This window comes from Rhinolophus hipposideros (genome assembly GCF_964194185.1).
Source record: "Rhinolophus hipposideros genome assembly, chromosome: 3".
NCBI classification, from domain to species: Eukaryota; Metazoa; Chordata; class Mammalia; order Chiroptera; family Rhinolophidae; genus Rhinolophus; species Rhinolophus hipposideros.
The window spans coordinates 9,468,572-9,494,368 of record NC_138049.1 but is presented as its reverse complement, the minus strand read 5'-3'; the positions used below and the strand labels follow the sequence as shown (position 1 = coordinate 9,494,368).

The 25,797-nt window shown below is 37.9% G+C and overlaps 1 protein-coding gene across 11 annotated transcripts in view; it reads left to right on the top strand.

Moving 5' to 3' along the window:
• The window catches only part of ARID1B (AT-rich interaction domain 1B), a 396,431-nt gene that overhangs the window by 111,542 nt on the left and 259,092 nt on the right, over positions 1 to 25,797 (top strand). For all 11 annotated transcript variants that reach the window (XM_081035477.1, XM_081035475.1, XM_081035469.1 and 8 more), the window contains exon 3: positions 7,899 to 8,048. In XM_081035477.1, the coding sequence (XP_080891603.1) occupies positions 7,899 to 8,048 (150 nt within the window). The remainder of the gene's footprint in view (positions 1 to 7,898; positions 8,049 to 25,797) is intronic.

The following is a 25,797-nucleotide window of genomic DNA, read 5'->3' as shown; positions in this document are numbered from 1 at the left end:
TTGAAAGACATTTAGGCTGTTTCTTATTTTTGAGTGGTAGTGCTACCATGGGGGTGCAGTGAGCTTCTTGCTGCACATAATCTTTTATATACTTGTTTCATATTTTTTAAAGATCAATTATCAAAAATAGAATTCTGAGTTAAAGGGCTGTCGTTTCCATGCAAAGTATGACTTGCCTTAGATATTTGAATTTATATCCCCACCATGATTATTTCAGTATGCCCAATTGCTATGTAATACTTTGGATTATGTAAAGTAAAAATATGAAAACTCCCTGTGAAGCATCTAGAAACAGTCATAATTTATCAAACAGGAAATTTACTCTAGGCATAAGACTGGAATGGTTTTAATGTAAACATATAAAAAATGTGAAAATTTAGCTACTACCTTTGTTATTGTCTATACATATTCTGCTAATATTTTTAAAGTTCTAATTTACATACAATAAAATGCTCAGATCTTAAGTGTACAGTTTGATGCATTTTGGTAAATATGTATACCCATGAAACCACCACCCCAATTAATATACAGATATTTTCATCACTCTCAGGAAGTTTTCTCATGCCTCTTTCTAGTCAGTCACAATATCCCACAACCACTGTTGTGATTGCTGTCACTGTAAATTAATTTTGCCTGTTTTTGAACTTCACATAAGCAGATTATACAGTGTGTTGAATGTGTATACATTATATATAGTTCTTGAAGGAAATGTAGATACCAAGCCAAGCTGTGCTCCTTAGAACAAAAGGATTTGAAGCTGATGTGAAAAATTCTGTAGAGTAAGAACAAGAGGTCTTTTCAAAGAAGTTGGATCCTTACCTTATGCTATATACAAAAATTAACTCAATATGAATCACACACCTAAACATAAGAGCTAAAGCTGTAAAACTCTTAGAAGAAAATATAGGGTAATGCTTCATGACATTGGATTTAACAGCAATTTCTTGGATGTGGAACCAAATATGCAGGCAACAAAAGGTAGGTAAATTGGACTACATCAAAATTAAAAACTTTTATGCATCAAAGGACACTAGCAAGAGGATGAAAAGGCTACCCAAAGAATAGGAGAAAATATTTGCAAATCATATATCACATAGGGATTAATAGCCGGGATACATAAAGCACTCCTGTAATTCAACAACAAAAAGCAAACAACTCTGTTAAAACAAAAAGCAAATCAACTGTATTAAAAAATGGGCCAAGGATTTGAATACATTTTTCCAAATAAGATAAACAGATGACTGATCAGCTTGTGAAAAGATTCACTAATCATTAGGGAAATGAAAATAAGACACATAATGAGTATGATACCACTTCACACCCACTAGGATGGCTATTACAAAAACAAACAAATAGTAAGTCTTGTCAAGGGTGTGGAGAACTTAGAACCCTTGTGAACTGCTGGTCAGAATGTAAAATGGTGCAACCACTGTGAAAAACAGTATGGCGGTTTCTCAAAAAATTAAACAGAACTACCGTATGATCAGCAGTTCCATTTCTGGGGTGATATATGAAAGAAGTGAAAGTGTAGACTTGAACGTATATTTGTATGCCCATTTACATAGCAGATTTATTCATAATAACCAAAAGTTAAAAACAATCCAAGTGTCCACAATGGATGACTAGATTAAAAAAGAAATGTGGTATATACTTACGATGTAATATTTTTCAGTCTTAAAAAGAAAATTAAATTCTTATGCTATAACACGAATGCATCTTGAAGGCATGCCAAGTGAAATCAGCCGGAAACAAAAGGACAAATATTGTATGATTATACTTACATGAGGTACCTGGAAGAACCAGATTCATAGAGACAGCAGAATGGTGGTTACCAGAAGGGGTTGGGGTGGAGGAAGGGAATAGGGGGTTACAGTGTAATGGGTATGGAGTTTCAGTTTAGGATGGTGAGGTTCTGGAGATGGAGTGGTGACGGTTGCACAACAATGTGAATCTACTGAATGCCACTAAACTATACACTTAAGAAATAGTTAAAATGGTACCTTTTATGTTACGTGTATTTTACCACAATAAGAAAAGAACAGTAGGTCTTTAATCTGGAAAGCTGAAGATACGGAGAAAAGTGCTCATTCCATTACATAGTTGAAGATTAGTTTGTTAGAATTCAGAAGTGGGGAGTTTTCCCTCTATTAAAGATGGCTGTGGTAAGTTTAGGACAGTGCATAAAGTATTTCTTTTGATCTTAAATTGTTTGCCTCCAAAAGGAGGGACACACTGATAATGTAAATAGATTTAGATAATCCAGAGGTGACAAATCCATAATAGAAATTAAGGTATATTTTCAATATTTCATAATGGAATAATTTTCATAATTTCCAGGCTCACATCAAAGTGTTTCAAGTGGTTTTATGAGCCTTTGTGGAGATAGAACGTTGCACTGGACCAGGATGTAGCTCAAGGCAAAAAGCCCTTACATTTGTATGTCAGTAGTGTGTGGTGTATAGCAGGTGAGTCATATACTTCTTCCAGGAGATTCAGTCAACACATAACCATTGAGAGTTTACTGCAGGTCGGGAGTCTGAGTACAAGGAGCTAAACCGCCACGGCTCCAGCTTCTGTGGAATTGCCACCCCAGTGGGTGTGGTGGGTGCTTGTGATCAGACAAGTTTGAGAAACCTCAAATTTAAAGGTGAATGAGTTTCTTTTTAAGGATTTCACAGATCCTTGAATGTGTTAGTATGTTTTATCTTTATAGTATGTGTACTTCCTAAACATTTAGGACTATAGACCTCATTTCTGTGAGTTAATAACTTGCCAGATCAGTGTCCCTTGCAGGAGCCATAGAGAAATGTTGGCATAAAGTCTTTCCTGCCAGAGATTTACCAATCAACAGGAAATTTAGAAGACCATAATGAAGTCTTTGGTTTAGTCCTGCCCCAGGCGAAAGTTCTGGAACAGATTAGGGCACCTGGCGTAGTAGTCAGGGATGGGTGTCCGGAACAAAGTCCTGGTGGACCGCGCACCCAAGCCGCAGAGCAAGACCCTTTCCTCTCAGGCCCTCTCAGGGCTCCCTCCCGCCCTGTGTGTACAAGTACAGACGAAAGGTAACAGACGCTGTCACTGCACCAAGAGTAGGTTTTGTTAACATTTTGTCACATTCGCTTCATCTCTCTTTTTTTTTTTTTTAAGGGAAAAAATGCAAGGTTGAAGCTCCACCTCATCTTTTCCTTTTTACCCTTCCAGGAGAGTGTCATATATTTCCTATTCATAGCAGATTTTTATACTTTTACTATATAGTGCATTCATAAACAATATGTACTACTATTTTTGTCTATTAAAATGTATATGAATAGTATTACACTGCATTAACCTTTGGTTACTTTCTTTTGAAATTCAGCATTATATTACTAAAATTAGAATGGTTACGATATGTGGGTCTTACTCACCCCCCTCCCCCCTTAATACTGTATAGAATTCCAGTGTATGACCATAGCGAAATCTATTTTTTCCACATACCTACTGTGTTGGAGTTCCATTGTGTCCTCTTTCTGGCTCTTGTCAACTGTATTACATCGAACATCCTTCCTGGGAGACACGTGAATGTTCATGGGTACGCGCACATATTTACAAGGGATATCGCTGGGTCAGAAGTCAGTGCATCTTTAAACTTAGTGGGGAAACTGCTTTCTAAAACTTCTTCAGAAATAAAAAACAGGAAGAAGCTAAACCTGGATCATTTCTTCAATTTTGAAGTATGAGCAAAAAGTTCAAGGTAAGGTGAAATGAGAAATGGGGCCTGAAGTCCTGCACCTTTCACATTTAAGAAATGCGAAAGTCGGGGCCGGCCCGGTGGCTCAGGCGGTTAGAGCTCTGTGTTCCTAACTCCGAAGGCTGCAGGTTCGATTCCCACATGGGCCAGTGGGCTCTCAACCAGAAGGTTGCCGGTTTCATCTGCAACTGGACCTGGAGCTGAGCTGCGTCCTCCACGACTGAGACTGAAAGGACAACTTGAAGCTGAATGGCGCCCTCCACAACTAAGATTGAAAGGACAACTTGACTTGGAAAAAAGTCCTGGAAGTACACACTGTTCCCCAATAAAGTCCTGTTCCCCTTCCCCAATAAAATCTAAAAAAAAAAAAAAAAAAAAAAATGCGAAAGTCACTACTCAAATCCTGTATCAGAGTCGTTCCCTCAAATAAATACTTAATGTAAATGAATCCTTTCTCTCTCCAGTGATGTTTGAAAGCAATCAGTTTTTTGAAAATTGGAATAAATTTTTTGCTATTGTGTGTGTTCACGCTCCACTTTAAGATCTTCTTTATTTAGAAGTGAGTGAAATAAGTTCTTGATTTTAAATAAACGGAAAAGCTCTGATCCCAGGAATTTTCTGGAGATTCCCATTTAGTTTAGTGATATTCGTTTTATTCAAAGCAAACCAAAGGTCCTGGGCATTTGCTGGGCATTGAGGCCTCAAAGGTTAGCTGGTCCTCGCAGGGGGCGCTGCTGTTACTGTGGCGTTTGGGACTGTCGTTTGTTGGATGGAGCCACAGTACCCAAGATTTGGCTGGTACAAGTAATTTCTACTGTGTAATGTGTCCCTTCGTTACTTTAACATTTTACAGAATAACAGCTTGATTTAGTAATCTGTCGAACAGCATTCATTCATTCAACAAACACCTACTGACGGGCGGTAGCAGGTCAGTAGGAAGCAGACCCTGAGTGTGGGGGCTTACAGTCTGGTGGTGAGGACAGACAGTACACAGGAACGCATAATTAAGGGGTTCACTAACTAAATCAGATCATCTCCCCTGTGGTGAAATAAAATTGGAACTGGCATGAGAATGGTGGGTGGGGCTCTGCCCCGTTTGTTAGGCTGGTCAGGGGAGGGGTGGCATGCGAGCTAGACAGGCTTTGTATCCTCAACGCTCAGTGCTTAGTTCCTGGTACTCGGTAACTTGGTTAAATTTCACTTGCATCTAACGATCTGGTTATCTTATTTACCCTGAATATGGTTGAGAGCTAAGAGATCAACAAAAAGACTTTCAGTAGCCAAAATTGATTTCACAAAACTTAAGGCAATTAAAGCTCAAGTACTTCCCTCATGGATGGGTCCCCTGGGCCTTCATAATTTTAGCAACGTAGTGGGTTTCTGAGTCCTCAGCAGATTCCAGTGAGGGTTGAGATCAGGGTGACGAGCAATGGCTGAGTGCCCTGATGGCATGTGAGAAGACAGCTCGCAGAGCAGAGCTGTGCTCCGATGTGTGCAGACAGCATGCAGCAGTGGGCTCTGGGGCCTGTCGCTTTCTGTTTCGTAATAATGATTATTTGTTTTAAGATTTCAGAAAAGCATATAATAGATCTTTGAAAGCCCTGCATCTAAATTGATTAAAACAAAAACAATATTGGTCATTAAAGAATTAGGTTTTGATTCCAGACAGCTGAGGTATTGTATTTAATGGTTTTTAAAGGTAAAACTTTAGAAATAATTAATATTTTAGATCTAAAACGGCACCTTGTAGTTTAATAAGTAATAGTAGCATCTGTGTAGAATTTTGAGTAGGATTATTATGTTGCTGGTTATAATATTCATATGAATTAACAGATAAGGTAGCCCCATTGTCCAGATGGAGATGTAAGACAAATATCGTTATTGACCATATTTGCACAACTGAAGGACGATAGGACTTGGGTTTAGATTTTATGTTTCTAGCCCCAAGACTCTTCAGCTGAAGTGGAGTTAGTGTTCTCTGTCTTACATGGCTCCCATTAAGGACAGGGGACCAGATGATGGGCACGAGAGGCTAGGGCTCCCCGACGGCCCGTTGTGCTGCGTTGTCAGTCACAGTGTGAGGTGCCTGTTAGGTGGGTACCCGGTGGATAGAGCACGGATCTGAAAGGACAGCGAAGAGGCTTTTTATTGTGGAAGATGGTAAGAACGTCCCCCAAGCAGAGGTGTTTGATGGCTCCCCCTCTGAGGTTTGCCGTGTTCTGCACATTTTGCTTGCCTCCATTGGACATTGGCTTGTACTCTCCCCGCCCTACCTGCCTCTGAGTCTGCCTCCCCTGCACCCCAACCTGCCCCAAAGCTTTTCAGAGCTGAAATAGATAAAGATTCTAGTACATTGGTGACTCCTGTAGTGTTAGTAGATGCCTGTAATATGTCCTGTTGTTTTGCTTAGAAACAGAGCGCGCCCCGCCCCCCACCCCCAACAACACTTCCATGTTGTGTGTAAGGGTTTCTGTAAACCAGAAAGTAAACATATTACTGTGCAATTCAGAGGGGAGTTGCTGCTGTGTTGACTGAGCTTTACAGCCATTTTAACACTGGCAAAAGTGTTATCCTAACTGCTTCGAATCCAACTGCAAAGATGCTTGTGTGAAATAGAGTATTAGATATCAAATCTAACATATGGGTGTTGAACGGAAGGATGTGTGTTGTGGTAGTTAGTGTATGGTATTCTAGCATGTGGAGTTGTATTTTATGGAAATGCTTTGGCTTGGCTTATGGCAGGGACATACATTCATTTTGAGATACCAAGCTGTAAAATAAATACAAGCAAAGAATTCAACTGAGCTGTTAAATGATTTTCAATACAAACTTGTCTGCTCTTCTACTAACTGAGGGTCTATAATGAGAGGGATTTGTGGGCCATTGTAGCCAAATATTTTGTGATCATTGCTTACAAATCTCGAAAAGAATTTCAATTGGGTCAAAAGGAATATGAACTTTATAACGTTTTGTCTTTTTTCCCTTTTACTTCATTATATGTGTTACGAATTGCTGTGCTAATTGGTTTTAGAGGCAGAGTATTTAATATTGTCCTTTTTTCTTCATTCAGTATTTATACTGAATTTGTTTTTGAAGTGTGTATCTGGACTGATCACTGAATTCTTAAGTGTGTGGGCTTACGGGGCTCAAGCTCTTGGCGTTCCCAAATGGACCATATTGTGTTATTAACTCCACCACTCGCTTCTCTCCAGTGATTTTTGCCATCCTGATATTTTGTTTGTCTTCTCCTGGTCTCTCTTCCAATTAGAAAAAAAAAAGCCAATAGATTTCTTGTTTGAAAAAAAAATTATCAATGGTGTACTTACTGCATGAAGAAGTACTTTCCTTTACACACTGATTTCCAGGATATTTAGGTTCATGTGAATTAGAGATGCAGAAGACTCCTTCTAGGCCATATTTATGTTTGTGTCTTTAGTTTTTGCAGTGCAGTAGACTTTGCTTTGCATCATTACCTGTTTTACCAACTGGTAAAATACTATCCTTGTATTACATATGCATATCCTTCCTTCAAGAACTCATATTGATGCGTATATTGTTTGATAGTCACAGTATTATTTTCTACAGGTGTTTCTTTTGATTGTAAAGCAATGTTTCTTTTTAGCAAAAGTAGTCGGTGGAATTGCTAATATAACTGCTGCGGTGTGTGCTGCAAATGTAACTGGGCAGTTCTGACCTTAGCTGAAACAAACAGCACCCTGTACGTGCACCCAAACCACAGACAGACATTCTACAAAATATTCGTTACTGAACTTGGGTTGCTGGAGTTCATTTTCATTGTGAGTGTTGCATGAGAATGGATTATCATAGTGCTTCTTTGACTTTCTTAGCAGAGACTATTGTTTAATGTCAGTATTAAGAGCCCCCCACACACACACACACACATATACACACACTGGGTTTTTATGTAATCAGTATTTGATATCTGATAAAATGTTATTTTTTAAAGCAAAGTCAAATTATCTTTTGACCTCATTGATAGCATAGGAATAGAAGGCAGTATGTCGATTTATGTAAGGGAGAGATTATTAAAAATATTGAATTCAGTTGCTTAGCGAAGAACCCTCTTCATGTTGCTGAATTGAAACCATGTTTGATTTCATTGGATTTCACTTTCTGACTTTCTCTCTTTCTTTGCCTGACTTTTTGACAGATGCCCCCTCAGTATGGACAGCAAGGTGTGAGTGGGTACTGCCAGCAGGGCCAGCAGCCTTATTACAACCAGCAGCCGCAGCCCCCGCACCTTCCGCCCCAGGCTCAGTACCTGCCGTCCCAGTCCCAGCAGAGGTACCAGCCGCAGCAGGTGAGGCCCGCTCTGATGCCCACGTCTCTCTTCTGTCCTCAAGGGCCCGATGGGCTTTGAAATGGCCTCCTGTTCCATTTTAAAAATCTTGTTTTCATTGAGAAAAAAAGTTTGAGAAAATGCAAGACTGTAACCTAATCTGAACTCTTCATATGTTTGTTTGTTTATGGATGGATGTTTGAGATTGAAGGGTAGGAAGAATGACTAGTTTAATAGCTTCTTACATTCCTGGATAGTGACAGCAGAAAATGTCAGTCCTTTCATGTTCTTTGTCATTTGTGTTCTGAATCTTTCAAGAAAGTGCTCTGTCACTTTGAGGCTTATTCAGGAAAATGGTTTTATTGATCATTTAATCTTTGCTAGTTGGCACATTCATGGTATTTTTATCTTGAGCTTTTTTAGTTTTTGTTTTAATGGTAAGTGCCACTATATCAAAACATTGTTGCCTTTGGCAGTTATTCTTCTTAAAGTAGCTTATAAACAGATAATCACTTCAATTACAATATATTAAAATACTAAAGGGAATCGTGTACTTTAAGTATATTAAGCAGTTTCTAGTTTAAATTAGCCTCATTAAGTAACTCTGGGAGGTAATTGGGATATATATTTCAGCTTCCCTGACTTGTACAAAAATAGTAAATATGCATTTGGTAAGATGATTCAGTTTCATCTTGTTTTAGAGACTGTCATTGAGTGATATTAAAAGGCGTTGTGAGCTAGGTTCCCTTACTTTGAATCCAGCTGAAACTTGGATAGCACTTCCAGTGACAGCATTGTAATGTAACTTGCGATTGTACCTTTTCCTTTCTCCGTTCTTTTCTGTGTGGGGGAGGTGTGGGGAAGAGACTGACATGGACTATGTAGTTTTTAAGGTACTTCTTGCACATTTTGAAGAGGTTGTTGATGCTGAACAAACTGTCTAACTATATGAAACTTAATTTTAATCAATTCTGGTGATTTCTTAAGTATTATCTTGGGTTCATTGGAATCTTTCCCCATATAACTTTTAATTGAGTCTCCTAAAGGGCACTTTTGACTTAAAATAGGTTAAAACATGTTAAATCCTGTCTTTTGCATGTATGATTTCAAAACTTTGGTATTGTATAAAGGGATTTATAGAGGTAGGAATGTACATTATTTCAGAGTTACTTGGTTTAGTCTTTTATTAAAATTTGGGAAAAATAAAAACCCCTTATTTCTTTTTAAGTGTGAGAGACTGGTATCTGGGTTTATGATATATAAAGGTATAGGCTTTTCAAGGGCCTTCAGAGCCTTATTGAACTTCTCTGTAGACATGGAATGTTTTGTCATGTGCTTACAATTTAAGGACTCGATAGAGAAATTACCCATTTTACTTTGGTGTGCTAAAATGAATCTGATTGTAAAACCAGTTTGATTAAGGATTCTGTGTGCCTGTCATTTCCTTTAAGACCAAGCTCAAAATTTACTTCCTTTATGAAGCGGTCACTGTGACTTCTACCACATGGCAATTAGTTATTTAATATCCGTCACATTTAAATATTTAAAGCATACTACAGGTAGAATATTTTAATGAATAGCATTTTAATGAGCTTAGTTTAGGTCTATTTTATGCTTTGATTGATACTACTATTATTTTATTGATTTGAATACAATAAAATTATGTGGCAGGACATACTATATAACCATGACTCTTTAACGTAATTATTTTGGGTTTTGTATATTCTGAGGAAAACCAAATATTCCTCAAAGTATGTTGGGAATATTTTCTTGTGTCATACTCTTCATACTGTCTTAAGTTTTTTCTCAATTCATTACACGCTTTATAAGACGAAAAAGTGGAAGTTGGAGAGACATTTAGACTGCCTCATCAGAGGGTCTCCTTTGACAGGAACAGTTTTTTCAGATTGATTTAAAAAGTTTCCCTAGGAAACAAGATCTTGTATTTTAGATAGAACTAGCATCTACAAAAGCAGAATAATTCCACCAAATCTATCCCAAAACGAAGTAAAAATAAGCAATAGAATATTTTCAAAATCAAGCTGAATTTTAATAAGAATTTGTAATACTTATTTCACGTACATTTAAAAACCAAAGAAGCTCAACTGTGTTTAATGTAATAAGTCAGTTTTTCACAACAGACAAAACATTCCTTCGTGCAGACTTTCCTTTTGTTTGGACAAAGCGTACAAAGCATACATAGATTTTATATTAGGGAATCCATCAGCAAAATTACTTTGTGTCTTTTGTCAATGTGATGGATACAAAAGGTAATTTTAGGGTTCCATTAAGATACTTCACTTGTGTCCTTAACATTTTAAAATGTGTAATGTTTTGAATAAGCAATACATTCATTGTTTCAAAATTAAAGAGGATGTAGTTAAGTCTTCCATCGCAGTGCTTCCTAATTCACCACTCACCTCACCCTTTGCCAGATAACCACTTTATTAGTTTATGGTATGTCTTTCTGGAGTTTCTTTATACAAAGTAGCAAAATACCGTAAATTATTTTTCACCCGAATGGTGGCAGGCTGCAACATGCTATATGTACTCTTCTGTTCTTTGTCACCCCTCCCTCACTCACTAAAATATATTTTCTATAAATCTTTCCAAAAGCAATCCTTCATTCTTTTTTATAGCGTCATTCCATTTTTTATATATTTAGCCAGATAAATTTTGGTGAGCTTTTAGATTATTTTTAGTTATTTGCAACTTAGATAATACCACCATGATAAACTTTGAATATGTGCCATTTCATAAATGTGCAAGCGTATGTGTAGGATAAATTCCTAGAAGTCACACTACTGTGTCAATGTGTACATGCAGTTATAATTTTGGTAAATATTGCCAGATTGTTCCTCGTAGGGGTTGTACTCATTTATACTTCCGCCATTGATGTGTGAGAGTTCCTGTTTCTTTACACATGTACCAACAGCGGAGTTTTAAGAAGTTTCTGGATTTTTGCCAACCTCATAATGTAGTTTTAATTTGCATTTATCTTGTTATGAGTGATGGTTTAAAGTGTTTACATTTCCTTTTTTTCTGGACTGTAAACTCATGTCTTTTTGTCTTTAAATTTTGAGTTGTTGGTCATTTAAAAATTGATTTATAAAAACTCTTTATATATTAGGGATACTGAACCTTTGTGATTAGAATTAGTACCCTCCCTACCCCCCCCCCCCCCCGCCTGCCCCCCATCTGGTCATTTGTCTTTTGACATTAATTATGGTACATTTTTTGTTTTGGTCATGCAGAGAGGTTTTTAAATTTAAAAAAAGTTATGTAATCAAAATTACCAATCTTTTATGATCTTTGGATTTTATTTTCAGTGGGAGTACAAAGGAACTCTCCCATGTTATAGTATTTTCATAGATTCACTTTTTACATTTCACTTATTCTAATCAATGGAGAGAGGTATAATCCAAATTTCATTGTCTTTTTCTAGATGGCCCTTTGGTTGTTTAAGTACCATTCCTTGTGTAGGCTATTTCATTAGGACTCTCCAGAGACACAGAACCAATAGGATATGCATATGTATACACATCCAGTATATGTTTACACATCTAATTAGTTAGAATAAAAAGATTTATTATAAAGAACTGACTAATGTAACTATGGAGGCAGGCAAGTCCAAAATCCACAGTGTGGGCTGGCATGCTGGCGCCTTGGGAGAGCCAATGTTCCAGATCTAGTCCAAAGGCTGGCAGAAGGGAGAACCAGGAGAGCCCGTGTGAAGGTGAAGTCCAAAGGCAGTCTGCTGGAGAATTCCCTCTTGCTTGGCCAGGCTGGTCTTTTTGCTCTTTTCAGGCCTTCACTGGTTGGATGAGGTAAACCTACATTATGGAGAGCAGTCTATTTAAAGTCACTGATTTAAATGTTAATTTCATCACAAAACACTCCAAGGTGACACATAAAATTAACTATTAAGTTACCTTTTCCAGTTGATTGGAAATGCCATTTTTATTAGTTGCTACATTCTCTTAGGTACAGTGTGTAGGGTTATTCTGTTTTTGTTTTTTTTAATGGATCCTATTAATGCACCAGCACTGTTTTTATTATTTTTTAGTATCTGGTAGGATTAGTGTATCCTCATTAAATTCATTAGTCTTTTTTTCCCTCCCAGAGTTTTCTTGCCTATTTGTGTTTGCTTATCTTTTCATATACTTTTCTTTTCTTACCATGCTTTTTCCTACGAATTTAATCCTTTTTTGCTGTTGTTACAATGGGATCTATATTTTTCATTATATCTTTTTCTGTGAAATGGATGATATTTATAAGAGTAGCAGTAGAACAAAAAGAAATTCCACATTTCAACAATTTTTGCCTTGTGGAAGCCCACCAACCACAGACCAGGAACACACTTGTAATGAAACAAGTTTGACTTACGAAGCTTGGGCTGTGCGGGCAAGGAGAATGCACTCTTGAGGGTCTCACGCGCATCATGGGAAGCTGTGAGGTGTGGGGGTTTCTAGGGTTGGGACGAGTGCTGGATGGTTCTAAGAGGGATTAGGAAAGTGGAGGTTCCATCCTGGATTGGCTGCTCTCAAAAAGCTGGGGTATTTGGTGATTATGTCTTAATTTTTATCCATGAGACAGGAGGATTGAAGTGGGACCAGTTGTCATTGGGAGAGAAGCATCTGCCACTTAGAAAAAGACAGGAGAGGTGGATGGTTACTCGTTTTGTTGTCAAAAAGTGACTTAGTCCAACTCTGCTTTTAGCACTGGCTGTGTGTTGTGAGGATGCTTCAGTTGGTTCGTTCTCATGTCCGGTTTCCTTTTTCTTCCCACATTCTCATTCCACCATCCATCGTTCTTCTTCACGAATGACATCTCTCTCTGTTTCTTCGTTTGTTTAGGTAGTTTTTAATTTCTTTCATAACATTCTTTAAAAAGAGCTGTTGTACTTTTTTTGTTAGAATTATTGCTATATACCTTATATATTTGCTGTATAAATTGCTTTTAAAATGCTATTTTCTCATTGCTACTGGTGTATATAAATGAACTTTGTATGCTAATATTTTTAGCTAGTGACCGGTTAAGTTCTTGTTAATTCTATTAACTCTATCCTTTGTAGATTCTCTTAAGTTTTCTCAGTTAAAAAAAAATAGCTTTAAAAAAAAATCACTCTTTTCCTTTTTTTGCCTTTCTACAGACTAGCTTCTCCAATGTACTATTTAAAAGAACTGTCCATGCTTGTATTCTCTCTGATTTAAAAGGCTTTCAGCATTTCACCATTAATTATGTTTACCCCCTCCCCCTTTTTTTTGTGGCTGTCCACTGTTGGGCAAGGATGTTGCCTTTTTTTTTTCTAGTTTGCTAAGAGCTTTTATCATGAACCAATGCTGGATTTTATCTTATGTGTCTTTTTATACCTGTTGAGATGATCACTTTGTTTTTCTCTTACAATCTGTTATTGGGGTAAATGATGTATGTTTGATTTTTAAACCAAACATGCATTCTGGTATAAACCTAGCTCATGATATGATTTACCTTTTTGTACATCACTGAGTTCAGTTTGCTGACATTGATTTAGGTTTCTTGAATCAGTGTTCGCGAATGAGATTGAGCTGTAATTATCCTGTGAGGTTTTGGTTTTTATATTATGGAGTTTTGTAAAATGAATTGGAGACTAATCCCTTTTTAAATTTACTGGAATAGTTTATGATAAAGTTTGGAATTACGTATTTTTAAAATATTTGGTAGAAGTGTCTGTAAAGCCATAAAAGATTGTGTAGCCCTTGATGTTTAGCTTTTGTCCCATTCCTGATTTTTGATTTTTTTTCTTGCTATTTCTTTTTTATTTATCACATCTGTTGTTTGTTCTGTTTTCTCCCTTTTCCTGTCTTCTTCTTTTTTTTTTTTAATTAAATTTATTGGGGTGACAATTGTTAGTAAATTTACATAGATTTCAGGTGTACAATTCTGTATTACATCGTCTATAAATCCCATTGTGTGTTCACCACCCAGAGTCAGTTCTCCTTCCATCACCATATATTTGATCCCCTTTACCCTCATCACCCACCCCCCACCCCCTTACCCTCTGGTAACCACTAAATTATTGTCTGTGTCTATGAGTTTTTCTTTCTCATTTGTTTGTCTTGTTCTTTTTGGTTTATATACCACATATCAGTGAAATCATAGGGTTCTCTGCTTTGTCTGTCTGACTTATTTCACTTAGCATTATACTCTCAAGATCCATCCATGTTGTCACAAATGCTCCTATATCATCTTTCCTTAACGCGGAATAGTATTCCATTGTGTATATATACCACAACTTCTTTATCCATTCATCTATCGAAGGACATTTTGGTTGTTTCCATGTCTTGGCCACCGTAAACAAAGCTGCAATGAACATTGGAGTACACGTGTCTCTATAGAGGAATGCTTTCAGATTTTTTTGGTAGATACCCAGGAGAGCGATTGCTGGGTCATATGGTAATTCTATTTGTAATTTCTTGAGAGACCTCCACACTGCCTTCCATAACGGCTGCACCAGTCTGCATTCCCACCAACAGTGTATGAGGGTTCCTTTTTTGATTTTTGATTTTTGATCTTATTTTTTTGTGAGTATAGGCATATCCAGGTAATCAGTTTTTTCTTGAGTTGGTGTTTTCCTTATATATCCTTATATATTAGGAGTTTATCCATTTCCTTCGGCTTTTCAAGTTTAATAATATAACGTTCTTAGTAGTCTTTATTACTTTAATTTCTATAATATCGAGAGGTAAAGTATTTTAACTCATGATGTTTCTTTTTCTTTTTTCTTTTATTCTTGATTAACCTTGCCCAGTGGTTCACCTTTCCAAAGCAACTTTGGTCGTTGTCCTCTCTACCACGTTTTTTTAAAAGTTTATTTCAATTTTATTCATACTTTGATTGTGTCTTCCTTTCTGTTTTACTGATATTCATTTTGCTGTTCTTTTTTAAAAATTATTTTCAATCACGTGATTGAATGCTTAGCTTATTTGAAAGTTTTTGTCTGATGAAGTCAAGTATAAGACTAAAAATTTTCCTCTTAATTACTGCTTTGGCTGAATTTTTCAAATTTTGATATGCATTATTTATGTTCTCTTTTTAGTTCTAAGGATTTTCGTATTTCTCTTCTTTCTTTGTTTTTTGAAGATAGTTTTATTGAGGCCTGGGTTTATGTTCTGATTCCTCAGAATAATTGGTATATGCTTTTGCCATATTGCCTATGGGCACTAGTAATCTAGAACTGTACTTTGTGTTTTATTTTGTAAAGTTTTATTATTAAAAAATTCTTAATATGCTGATAAATGGAATGATGTAATGAGCATTCACATGCCATAATTATTTCCATTTACTAACCTTGTCATAGTCAGATATCCCTACTTGTCCCTAGAAAGGCTTTATAATGAGTTTGTTTCAAGCAGAATTCAAGAAAGGTTAATACAGTGATTTAGTTTGTTTAATCTAGAGCGGTTCTCTCTTCCTCCCATTCCCATTCATGTGGTTGGCATGTTTAAAAACTGAGTCATTTGTCCTGTGAAATGGCTCTGGCCGATTGTTTTCTCCTGATGTGGCTTAACTCGTTCAGTAGTCCCTCTGTTTCCTATAAATTGCAAGTTAGTTCTGAAGGCTTGAAGGTTAAACATTTTTGTTTGTGGTTGTGGTAAATCATGTCCCCAACATTTAGGGCACTCTGCCTGTTGAAAGGAGGGGTCTGTGACCCTCCCTTTCAGTGAAGAGGCTCTAACTGGTTGTAGCGCCAGCTTTTCCGGCGACTGTCGGCTGCCTTCCACAGAAGCGGAGGCTGCAGAGTCGTGAAGACAAGCCTTGCCATTTGCACTCCGTCCAAATTCCTCACCCACAAAACCTGTGAGCATCACACATGCTGGTGGCTTTAAGCCGCTGTTTGGATGTCTCATTACACATCATGACTGACTGCCCTGGTTCGAGTCCTCCATAAGCGACACTATGAGTGTATTACTTCAAGATAAACATAATGTTTTGTCGTCCCACAATGGTGGCAAGAGTGATCAGTGGATCCAGTTGCTCATGCCTCGGGGGCCATTTGAAATGGAATTTTCTCTGTGAGGTTTAGCAGACCACACCATGAAGTGTTAATTTTGACCAGAAAGCCAGGTGATGGTTAGCCTGTGGTTGCTAATTCTCATAGGAGCATTTTTTTAATTCCTCCTACTTCTGAGTATTAAGTTCAAGACAAGCATTTCTCTTTTCTCTTTAGTGGGTTTTCATGCTCTTAAATGATTAGTATAGCCCTTCTTAATCCCTGATTTATGTGAGAGGTACTATCTCAGGTTTTATTCCCTTTTGGCAAAACCTATGTTATGTCCCCTTTCCCTCTCCCTGTGTAGTCATCGAATGGAAAGTTACAACCCATAGTAAAAGTCAGCTTCTACTGCACTTACTTTCCATGTTCTTGGTTTACTTTCTGTACATTTCTTGTTTCATTCATGCTTATTACATCATTCACATTCATGCCAAGTCTGTGATCCATTTAAAAAGGCATTTTATTCAATATTTTAGATTTTTAAATCAGTAGACACTGAGATTAGATACTCTAACCTGCCATACTGGTGAAATTGATGCTCTCTTGATATTTTCTACTTGTTAACTTGACATCCCTTATGTAGTTTAAAAGTATATAAACATGTAATATAAAAGATAATTTACAACCTATAGACAGTACATTCCCATTTTATAATGAAACTTTTTTAATGCCTCCTTTATTCTTTTGAAATAAAATTCAGAGAGAATATTTTACCTACACAAAATTCATAGGTAATATAGGTTACCTACACAAAATTTCAACCAAGTCAGAATAATGCACAAACTGTATATGGAAAAGTGACAGGAAAGTAGCATATAGTAAAATATTGAATATTTAAGGAAATGCTCAGGCATGACTACGTTAGAAGACCTATGAATAGATACTTACACGTATATGAGTATGTGGGATGACTGGACTTGACAGCTACAAAATGAGACTGATACAGGAGTGTCATACCACCAACTCATGTTGTCAGCAGGTTGTCAGTGGGGATGTCTTTTAAGAGAGTGAGCAGCTCTTGGTCAGAGACTGAAAGAATCAAAGTACAATCTTCCCTCAATATACACGATAGTTTTATTCCTGGAAAATTTCATCTGTAATAAAATTATTTTATGAATACTTTGTTCTTATGTGCAAAATGGAATTGGGTTCTAGGCTCAGACTAATTAGCATTTTGTATGGTTTTGTTTTTAAGTCTAAATGAACGTTGGGATTTTTTTAAAGTAGTATGGGACATGATTATCGGTGGGCTCCATCTCTCTCATACGTTCGTGACGGTTGCTGAAGGGACAATCTAGCATTCCTCCACTACAGCCACTGGTTTCTTCACATTGCCTTATCCTCGGGACAACTGCTCCCTTGAAATCTTACCAACATACATAAGTTACATGCTTCCTAATTTTTTTTGAAATAAAATTCATACGTGAGTTACGTTTTATATACAGAATTTTAAGCGTCAGTATAATGCTTTAAATGTAATGTGAAGGATAGAAAGTCATTTATAAAATGTTGTGTTTTTCCTAAGTAAATGTCTACATCATATACTAGAAGACTTGTGAAATAGAGGCTTACCACCCACGTGTGTAATAACCATGAACTCCACTGGTACAAATGAGAGTGAAAAAATATGTTGTTGCATGAGCAACTAAAAATCAGGAGCAGGAATTTGAACCCATGGGGCTTCTTACCATCCAGCAGTAAATATATAAAATGAAAATATAGAACTTTTAAAATAACATATTCACGGAGCTGTTTAACAGAAAGGGTAAATTACCCTAAAGTGTGAAAATACCCTAAATTTGTGAATAAAGTAAACACATGGTAAAAATTAGTAAGAATGTTAGCTTTTTTTTTTTGCCTTATCTGCATCTTCTAAATTGTCTATAATAAACATGTAATATATATAATATTGTAATGTATTGGGTAAAGGATGCTGCATGAATGAATTATAAAATGTAAGAAATTACCAGTTCCAGCAGGATAGCAGATTAGATAATCTAAATGTTTCTGTTGATCAGAGTAATCTAAAATGGTGGCACGGTTCTTGAAACTCTGTGAAACACCCAGCTAATCCCTAAGCTGTTGCTATAATTATTCCTCTGCATATACTGTTTTTTCCTTTGCACAGACTCGTAAATACATTGTGCTGCCCTCTGCCCTCCCCATCTTACACACCTACCCAAGCAACCCTGATGAAATCCATCCCCCCACCTACTCCAGTGGAGTGGGGTACAAGGAGAGAAGGAAGACTGTTATTCCTTTCAATTCACGGCCACTAACTTCAGATAACCTTTGCCCTGTGTGTCACTGCACTTTCCCTGGGGCTATTTCACATCCCTGTCTTCAAACCCCACACTCCCCACTGTCAGCTGGTGATGCGGCCTCCTATTTCACTGAAGAAATTCAAGCAGTCAGGAGAACGTACATATGTACAGTCTGCCTCCCCTGGTGGACTCTGTTGAAATCTACGTGTTCCTGTGTAAGGCGTTCCCTCCAGTCGTAGCTTTCCTAAGTCCCTTCTCACCGCTCCGTCAATTTCCCTTTCTATCATTCTCATTAGAATCCAGCATGTCAACATGCCTGTCATTTCTCTTACTTAATAAAACCCAAAAGAAAACAAAAAAAAACTCCCTTTCTTGACCCAAACCACCAGCCTATTTCTCTTTAGAAATAGGGGCAGCATTTACTGTTTCCCCTGGAATTTACTCCATGCAGCTTTATTTCAGCCAAACTACTGAAACAGCTCTTTTTAAAGCCACCGGTGTTCTCCCTTTTATAAAATCCAACAGGCGGTTGTCATTCCTCCTTATCACCTGTCAGGAGCATTTGATTCAGGCACTGGTCTCTTCCTCCTTGAAGCACTGTCCTTGCTTGATTCCTGGGACACCACTCTGCTGCCTTTCCTTCTGCCCGCTGGCCACTCCTTGCTCTCCTTTGCTGCTTTTTCTTTATCTCCCTGACCTTTAAATGTTGGTCTGTGGTCAGTGTTGGAGCCTCTTCCCTTTGGTCTTTACACACCTTCCCTGTGTGATCTCATTCTATCTCAGAGCTTTGAATATCGTCTAGAGGCTTATAACTTTCAAATGCTTTCAAATGTTTCTGCAGTTTACACGTCTCTCCTCCATTATATATACCGGGGGTGCCAAAAAAATGTATACACATGACTTGTATTCATCTTTTGTTATCGGTATAGGAGGTTGGACAATTAAGTTTGCGAACTTGTTAGCAACGATGTCGCTAACCTTTTTTGATATCAGAGGGATTATTCATTATGAATTTGTACCAACTGGACAAACAGTTAACCAAGTTTACTACTTGGAAGTGCTGAAAAGGCTGCATGTAAAACTTAGACGACTTGAAATTTTCACCAACAATTCATGGCTCTTGTATCATGACAATGCACCAGCTCACACGGCACTGTCTGTGAGGGACATTTTAGCCAGTAAACAAATAACTGTATTGGAACACCCTCCCTACTCACCTGATCTGGCCCCCAATGACTTCTTTCTTTACCTGAAGATAAAGGAAATATTGAAAGGAAGATATTTTGATGACATTCAGGACATCAAGGGTAATATGATGACAGCTCTGATGGCCATTCCAGGAAAAGAGTTCCAAAATTGCTTTGAAGGTGCGACTAGGTGCTGGTGTCGGTGCATAGCTTCCCAAGGGGAGGACTTCGCAGGTGACCGCAGTGATATTCAGCAATGAGGCATGTGGCACTTTTTCTAGGATGAGTTCGTGCACTTAATTGTCCTACCTCATATACTGAGTATTACAATTTTAATACAGTGTTTTCCTTTCTTAAAATGTGTATACATTTATTTTTGGCACCCTCTGTGTGTCTGTATACCCTGCTCCTATTCAGCACCTCTAAATGAATATCTCAACAGGCTTTGAAAGCCAGTGTATTCAAAGCAAGATTTCTTGACTCTCACTCTTTCTTCCACAAACCTCTTCTATATTTTCCTCCATTTTAGTCCTTCCTGACACTTTGGCCAGAAATTTTGAAGTCTTCCTTGACTCTTCTTTCAAGCCATTTGAACTCCCAATTCTATTCAGAATCTGAGTCCATCTTACTAGTTCTGTGGCTTGCTCCTTGGGTCAGGCATCCTGGTCTCTTACTCGCGCTGTTCCAGTTGCTCCTAATTGGTACTCCAGTGCGCTTTCCCACTCCCGGCATTTCGCAGCCATAGGCTTTCCAGTGACTACTGTATCCTACCAGTTGTGCAACCCCTTCCAAACCCGTCCTCGGTGTTTCTCAGACGTCAGGCACTCATCTCAGGGATCTGTACTTGTTCCCTCTGCTTGGAATGCTCTTCTCCCAGATACCTGCAGGTTTTTCCCTTGGAAGTCTTCCAAGGAAGACGTACTACCTGGAAGTCTGCTCAAATGATACCACATCAGGCAAGCCTTCCCAGACCACTCTGCATGAAGCATAGCAACTCCCCACCCCGTCTTCCTGCGCTGGTCACATTACTGTGCTTTTGTTTTCTCCATAGCTGCAATCGCTATGTGACATATACTTGTTTTGTTTTCTATTGTCTGTGGCTCCCCCATTAGAATATAAGCTTTATAAGAGGAAAGATGTTGTTTTGTCATTGTGTCCCCAGTACCAAGGTCAAGGCTTGGCATAAAGTAGAATATTATTGTTGACTTACTCAAAAAAATTTTTTTGCAGATTTTTTTGCCCACCCTTATCTACAGTTTAGCTTCCCGTGGTTTTAGTTAACCCATGGTCAACTGTGGTCTGAAAATATTAAATAGAAAATTCCAGAAATAAGTAATACATAAGTTTTAAATTGGGTTTAAGTAGCGTGATGAAATCTCTCACCATCCCGCTCTCTGTCCCGCCCAAGGCGAGAATCATCCCTTTGTCCAGTGTCTCCATGCTGGAGATGCTACCTGCCCTTTTGTCACTTAGTAGCCACCCTGGTGGTCAGATTGATTGTCCTGTATCGCTGTGCTTGTGTTCAGGTAATACTTACTTTACTTAGTAATGGCTCTGAAGTGTAAGACTAGTGATGCTGGCAATCCATGTATGACATAGAGAAGTCCTGAAGTGCTTCCTTTGAGTGAAAAGGTGAGTGCAGTATAAAAAGAAATTGTGAGTGAGAGAGAGACCACATTTATATAATTTTCATTGCAGTACATTGTTATATATTGTTACAATTCTTCTAGTTTATGTTTAGTTATTAATCTCTTCCTATGCTTAATTTATAAATTAAACTTTATCATAGATATATATGGGTGTATAGGAAAAAACTGTGTGTGTGTGTATATATATCATTTGCTGGCATTTAGTAAACAGACTTTACAGTGTTGAAGAAGACAAACATTTACTGCAGGCTATTTAGGTTTTATAATTTCTTTTGATATCGCAGACAGTGCTTTGTTGAACATTTTATAGCTGACGCGTTTGTGCTTTATGTGTGGATTCGCACAGCAAATGTTACCTTCTATAAACAATGCAAGTCAAATTTCTGGGTGATAGAACAGGCGCTTTTTAAAGACTTGGTGTATTTTCCCAAATTCTTCTCCAGGTTTTAACAAATGATAACCCCAACCATCTCACGTAAGTACATTTTAATATTTATTTTCCAATGGTTCTTATTTTAAGTTATTTTATTTCTAATAAGGATTATACATATTTTTTTTTAAGCCCCAACAATGTTAAAGAGACCTCACAGAATTCTGAATTAGATATAGAATCTGTGGTCATTGACTGACTAGATAACAAATTTGATTTCATGAAAGAAGAGAAGTACACAGTTGGACATTTGTAATTTTTTGGTTGACTGTTGAGTCAGAGTCTCTTTAAGTATCACAAATTCTTATTGTTGCTTCATTCCCATGTGTTTCTCTTCTGTGCTGCTCACTTCAGGGGGCAGAAGAAATAGAACTACAGCGTAAGGATAGGCCTGGTTGGTTTTTCCTGGTGTAGAATGGCCAGGAAAATGCACTTCACGTTCACCAAGCTTTGTATGTACTCAGCACCCTGACATTTTCTTCTTTAGGAAAGTATTAATTTTTTAAGACTTTAAAGCAAAGAATAGGTATTTGAAGAAGTTGCTTCCATTCTAAAGTGTTTTTAACTCCTAGCTTACTTCCTCAAACTATTTTACTAAACATTTAATATTTTTGTACATAGGGAAAACCTTTAGTGCCAAAAGTTTTTATTTTTTTGTTTTATTTTAGTTTCCGCTTGCCTTCCATGTGATCGTTTTTGGGCCATAAAGTATTATGTGCAGGTTTGTTTCCTGGTTCCTCTCTTAGGAAACTCTCATTACCTTCTACTCTCTTTCTTCCTTGTACCTATAGACTCATAGCCTTTCCCTTTTACCTGTAATTCCTGTTCTGCCTCAGATCCACTCTCGTGAGATGCTGGAGCAGAGATCCTGTTTTCTGTTGTGGCTCACATTTCTCCAGGACCTTCCACCCACTGCCTCCTAACGGATACAGCTGTTAGGTATGAAGGGCAGTGTTCCTGAATCAAGTGACCTGAAGGGAGCTGCCTCGTGTGGAAACCCGACTGTCTGTTAATACCTTCCCATTGACAGTGGTCCTCTGCCGATTCAGCTCCATTTCCAGGACGGTGACAGTTGGCAGGAATTTTATGGCTTGAAACTACACTGTTTTCATAGCCAGAAAAATCTTTCCTTAGAGAACATTTGTAGGAGGTAACTCCATTCACATGAGTCCCAATTTATTTAAAGAGGAAAGAAATATATATCAGGATGGATTTTTTAAAAACCCTAGTATAAAGCAGCAAGAGAACTTCAAACTTTGCCTTTTTTAGGTATAGTTGTTTTTCCAGCTGATAGAATTATCTCAGATTCTGAGAGAAATATTGGGTATTATGAATATATTCTTCTCGAGGTATAACTTTATCTTTTTATTCTCTTAACTTTAGGTTTATTGGGAAAAGCGCAGAAGATAGACCAGTTAGGAAAAGCAAAAGAGAAGCATAAACCACTTACTGAACCTCTTTGGAGTTGGGAGTATTTTACATGCCGGGAACCGAGTGATTAATTGGACTTGGTGTTGGACCAGAAGGAGCTCCCAGTCGAGCAGAGTCACTGTGGGCAGGACAGTGGGGGAGGTGGCTTTGTGAGCTGCGACTGGGTGTTGGTAAAAGTGCCTCAGCGGAGGTCTTGAAGGATGAGTACGAGTTTGCTGGCAAGAGAAGAAGAAAGGATCAGGGATAGGACCAGCTCTTTGTTAGTGAAAATAAGAGATAATGCCTAAGCCTCAATGGCCCTGAACTAGATGAAAAGATTGGTTAAATAGTCAAGGGCATTTAGAAAGAACATATCAATTACGCTTGGAATTGGTCACTTACATTGCTTTTCCTCAGTGATTGAAAATGAGATACAAGGTTATTGTTTAATTATTTTTTTTAACAGAAAATAGTTGTAGCTTGGCAGGCCATGGGTAACAGTGGATTCCTGAACAGTTGAACCAAGTAGACTTCTGTGTCAATATATGAGTCGGTAGGCACAAGTATTTAATGTATATTTTCTAAAATACTGCTTTATTTAGATATCTTTGTGGTCAGCAATTTCAAAAGAAGATGTAGTAAACAAAATATTTGGCAAATGGGCATCGTTTGAAAAGGAGGTGGCATTGGAGCATAAGCGTAAAATCCCTTTTAATAACGTGCCACCCAAATAAGTCACTGAAGAAGTTATGTTAAGCACAATTTTGTGGATCCACTGTAGCATTACAGTTCTCTATTGCTGTTGTTATTTAATTATCCTAACCTATGTTTCTTCTTATTTCTGTGACAGAATGTTAATTTATAAGCCGCTCCTTATTCTGCAGCTTTTGGGGAAAAATAACCGTAGAAGGCCTGTGTTAAATCACTGACGTGCTCATATCATCTGTTTTATAAGATTTGTTATAACAGCAAAGACAAGGGCATTTATAGTTCGTTGCCATTAATTGCTCAGCATTCAGATACTAACACTGGAGTCTGTTAATTAACTTGATAATAAAAACTTTTGGAATGTAGATTGATAAAGATTATTCTTTGTTTTAAAGGAGATTACTAGTGAAGCCCTGGGTAATATTTGAATTTTGAATCTCCTCCTTTCTTCTTGTTAACCCTATTTGCAGTTGTCTTAGGCTTTGAACCATCGCTAGGGGGAATTTTCTTTTAAGTTTAAAGAGCTTGTGAGCATCTAAGGAGAGAACTTGTAACTTACTTTCAGGTCTGAGCAAGGCCCGCTCCTAGACTGATTTCTGGTTGTTTTCTTGAGTAACCACTTAACGGCGTCGAGGACTTGGCTAGAGCCACTCTCGAGGACTTGGCTAGAGCCACTCCTGGGAGCTCCAAGGTGGTGCTAGGGTCTGTCTGTGGGATCAGCCTGCATGGTGGGCTCTTGGCTAGGGCTAGCAGAGGTGGGAGGACCGGTCCGAGAAAGTGGAGACCTTCCTTTCTGCTGCTGTAGTTGTCCCTTGGGAGACAGAGTAGTATATTAAAATCTCAGCACTAATTTGCTGCTTTAGCAGTTTCAATTCATACAGAATAGTCAGTTTTGTGTGTGTGTGTGCGTGTGTGTGTATTCGTGTGTGTGTGTGTGTTTTGCTTCTTGTTATTCCAGAAAGCTTCTTAAATAAGTAAATAGAAAAACTACTGAAGAATGAAGAAAAACATTTTGAAAATGCTGGAAGGTCATTTGACATGAATGTTTTGTTGTTGTTTTCTATTGCTGGAGAAATTTAGTGATTTAGTCAGCTGCAACTGTGTCTGCCTGGCCTTTGCTTTTGTTTCATGGGAGTGGAGAAACCCAAGATAAAAATCCTCAGATTTGGTACAGATCTCGTCCAGTCATAAAGCAGTTTTGACTCTCTGATGGAAAACTTTCAATAGTTACTGTTTCTGTGTTTTGGATTATAATTGGGAATAACTGCATTGGATTATAATTTGATAAAGCCATTCATTTTCATGTTTAAAATAGTAAAACAAATTTTTCTGTTTCAAAGGAAAACAAAAACAGGAAGTGAGGAATTATATAATAATAACAATATTTTTAACACTTAATTTACTTTAAGAAGGCGATGGAAGGTTGCTCCTGAGAAGAGCAGCCTGGAAGCCCCTGGCAGCGGAATGTGTGAGTAGCCTGGGCCTGGAGCCTGGCGGGCTCAGACGCTGTCGGGCTTCTGCTTAGCTGAGTATCGGGCACGTTTAGAAATGTGCGGAACATCAAGTCAGCTGGTCACAGAAGAGAAATATCTTATGTTGTTTAAGATATGTTTTATTAAAAGTTGAAGAAAAACTTCAAACACATTAGCAGGATTTAGTTTAAAAATTAGCCAAGCTCCACACCCTTCCTTGTGTTTCTAACACAGCTGTAATAGTATGTGAACTTTCAACCCCCTTTGCAAGTCCCCCCTTCACTAGAGATGGAGCTTGGAATTGGACCAGATATGTGACACATGGGTGCACTTGGGACTTGTCCTCTAGCTTTTGGTTGCCCAGATGCAGCTGGTGGAGGGGGAAGCCTCACCCTTGTAGGAGTGGGTGCTATGGGGAGCCAGGGCTCGCACCTGCCTATGGCTCTCTTTGTGCCCCTTCCACTTCCTTTCCTTTTTGATCCAGTGATCTCCCCTGACCCCCACCCCACTGGTATGGAGGAATGAAGTTGAGGATAGAATAGAACGTGCAATTAAAACTGTCTTTGAGGTTTATACCTCGAAGGTTAATACTATTTTGTACAGTCCTCCTTCCTT